Here is a 3545-nt window from a genome sequence, read left to right as displayed (position 1 = left end):
TTGAAACTATGTTCATTGGACTCAAAGATGTGAATAACATATGATTAGACCCCAAATTTAACATTTTTGAGCGAGGAGAAATGCAATTACATACCAAAATATTTGATTTTTGACAATTTATGTGGTGGCCATCTTTGATTTCAAAATGGCTGCCATCCTAGCTTATGGAAGTTATTCTTATTGGACTCAGAGAGCCTAATTGCATATAAGTAGACATCATATTTACCATTTTTCAACGACAGGAAGTGGAATCCAAAAACATGTTCCGCCCTTTTTATGATTACTATGGCAGCCATCTTGAATTTCAAAATGGCTGCCATCCTAGGTTTTTGAAACATATCTAATTGAATTCAGTGACCCTAATAACATATAGTTAGACACCATATTTACCCCTTTTCATGGAGTAGAAGTAAAGTTATGAGCCATTCGCTTGATTTTGGCGGCCATTTTAAAAAATGGCCGCCAAAAACATGTTCCGCCCTTTTTCAGGAGGCTCACCCCCGCTCATTTTTTTATTTATACCCTAGTAATGCCAAATCAGCAGAGAAACCTTGGTCCCCGAAAAATGGTCACGGGGGCCCATTTTTTCACTATACTAGCTGCTGTACTCATTTTCACAAAGGAATACACGCAGCTGGTTAGCTAACAATATGCTAATGTTACATGAACACCTGGGAAGTAAGGTGCAATCACGTTCTCTTGCCTAGCAAACATCTGTACTGTAGCGTGGGGGGCCTAGCCTACTGATGTACTGTGTTGCGGGGGAAGATGAGGCATAATAAGACTAGGCCTAGGCCTAAAGTAGACAGTGCAATTATATGTGAAAGAAAGTACACTTTCGAAAAAAATAAATTAAAATAAGAAAAAAATTTATCTAGGGCCTAAGAATAATTCAGTTGCAGACATACATTGTTTAAGTATTATACAATGCTAACAATGCGGCTCTTGTAGCCCTAGCTAGGCAAGGCATCCATGGCAAAGCAGTGGTGATTGTTTATCCATGAAAAAGCACGCCGGGAAAGTTTGCCTTACTAGGAAAAGGTGACGTAATCTAGCTTATAACGTATGCATGCTAACTATATTGTGAGTGTGACTTCACCAAAACATAAAAATGTTCTATTATAACCAAAATATTAAGAACTACAAGTTTTTCTCGCAAATCTGACTACAAAACCATATCGAAATTTCGCGTTCCACGTTTGACTCTAAGTTTTGCTTCGCACACGCCGCTAAGGGTGGCGTTTCGGGAACCCTGCGTCTATCGAAGTGTTTTTTGAGTAAAGGCTTTCTGTCTGGAGTAAAGGCTTTCCATCCTGCTCTTATTCGTCTACTGGTGTTGTTTGTCTTAGTATTCATTCTCAGAGAGACCTATTGTCCAACATTACATGTATTCGCCTACTTTGTGAACATGACATTGTCTATTTTGATTTTTATTTTGGGTTGCTTTTTAGTGACATATGGTTACGATATCGTCTGCCGCAAACAGAGATGTCAAATTTTCTCAGAGTATTATCTATTTTAATGACGACCGTACATAATCTTTCCTACCCTTTGATCAACATAATTGCTATTTTATGTAAATTGTAATTTACTGTGTTATTTTCATGATAAGTAAACATTACATTTTATATTTTATAAACGATTTATGAATACCATATGTTTTTTTTAATGACGATTGTACAAGAAAACTTATAATAATATAACAATTATAATACAAAATAATATTATTAGTAAACGAATATTTTATCATTTTAATTAAAAATCAACTCTTTCTTGATTTTTTGACGAATGTGCAAGATTGTGATAATAATAATTATATTTCTATATGTATTTTTTTTTACTGTAAACAGTGTACTGTTCAGATTTAATTTTCTTAGTATGACGATCTGTGCAGGTATTAAAATTTGTTTCAGACAAACATATTATATCTACTTGATATATCTTTAAAACTACAAGAAAAATAAATTCTATATATGTCCATTATTTTAGACACAAGAGTTTCCAGAGAATGTTGGATATCGGTTTTCAGATGTCAAGTACATTCAACTTATCGTTCATTACGATAACCAAAATCTTATTAAAGGTAACCACAATACAATTTATAAACAAACTGTAGAATTAAAAAAAATTAAGGCAACACAATTAAACAAGAAATATTGTTTCTTATATTATTAGTATAGCCATTGATTTTTGTGTCTATCCTGATCAAAATCAGCTTTTTGTTTAAACGCTCGTTTTGCTCTTTATATTTTGATTGTCAATGTTTTCACTTTTTTATTTGCTTTTTTTCGCAGCTGTCATTCTCATGTTGTTTTATACGCTTTTAACATAACGTATTGTAGGCCTACTAAACCGTGTTTTATATGCCAATTTTAACTTTATTTACTTTTGTATATTGTTTGTAACTTACAAAGTTTGTCAGATGAATGAATGAATGCACCCACCAACCATGCTTTTTGGTGATTCAGTTGATTTTCTAGTATTCCTATTTTTGCTGCGTACCTCTGGTAGGTCAGCTATTCAGACAGTATCTTAACACCTTTATTTATTTTACGGATTCATGCAGGTATTAATGACAGCTCTGGAATACGTCTTTACCATACGCCAAAACTTCGTCAATATGACGCAAGTGTACTGTTGGCAGGTCTTGATTCAAGATACTTGTTCATGATTCCACCTAAGGAGGAAGCATTTAAAGTGTACGGTTCTTGTGATACAAAATGTTCAGAAGAGGTAAAGGAATCAAAATATTTACTACAGTACTTAGGAGTGTATATTTTGTGGTGCCTATAATTACTTCGCCACATACGTTAGAGAAATAAGAACAAATTGAGAGTTAAGCTCTTACGTAAAAATTCAAATGTGGTTTTTTTTTTATTTTTTTATTAACTAGAAAAACTAATAACGTGAAGCTGCAGCTTTTATGAAACAAGTCTTTTAAAATTTCTGATTAAACCAGTTTAACTTTAAAGTTTTACCATGATATTTTCCGTACCGAAATTTCTTAGTAGACATTGCTCTTTTTTGTAGATTTAGCCATACGTCCTTTAGTTGATTTACCTCTACTGACTATTAAACGCCTACTAATAAGTAGGTTTTTGGTAGATTTCCCGTACATTTAAGTACCTTTTAGCTTTATTGGTCTTCGCGGAGGATTAAACAACAATATCAATAACTCCGACCATCTGCTTATCAGTGGTTCATTATTAAACTATTTTATTTACCTACATACTACAACAATCCACATTATTAGTTGTCTAAGCAACACTTCTACCAGCTGTCTGTCGTCTAGTAACTGACTACCTATAGTAATTCTAAAGTAGACTACTGATAGATGGATCAAAGCTGACTGGATTAGACGACTAATATGTGTTGTGTAGTATTTCTCGCAGCAGACGACTGATAGGTTGATTGTAGAATTAATTAATTAGTATTAACATTTTCTAAAGTTAATTACAATCATACGTAATTTGAGACCTTAGTTAATAGTTATAGTAAATGTAGTAGTAGTAATTAGTTTGGCAAGAATGCTTATTACTTGTTTT

The 3545-nt window shown here is 33.1% G+C and overlaps 1 protein-coding gene across 1 annotated transcript in view; it reads left to right on the top strand.

Moving 5' to 3' along the window:
- LOC117103051 (DBH-like monooxygenase protein 1 homolog) overlaps nucleotides 1–2902 on the top strand; it is a 19023-nt gene extending 16121 nt beyond the window's left edge. Inside the window, exons 6-8 of the mRNA XM_033243525.1 lie at nucleotides 1990–2083; nucleotides 2567–2733; nucleotides 2894–2902. Of these exons, the coding sequence (XP_033099416.1) occupies nucleotides 1990–2083; nucleotides 2567–2733; nucleotides 2894–2902 (270 nt within the window). The remainder of the gene's footprint in view (nucleotides 1–1989; nucleotides 2084–2566; nucleotides 2734–2893) is intronic.
- Nucleotides 2903–3545: the final 643 nt, after the last annotated feature.

The sequence above is a fragment of the Anneissia japonica genome, unplaced genomic scaffold, assembly GCF_011630105.1.
Source record: "Anneissia japonica isolate Jap-2015-1 unplaced genomic scaffold, ASM1163010v1 scaffold287623_len557403_cov176, whole genome shotgun sequence".
Classification (NCBI taxonomy): domain Eukaryota; kingdom Metazoa; phylum Echinodermata; class Crinoidea; order Comatulida; family Comatulidae; genus Anneissia; species Anneissia japonica.
This window is presented reverse-complemented; position numbering and strand designations above follow the sequence as displayed.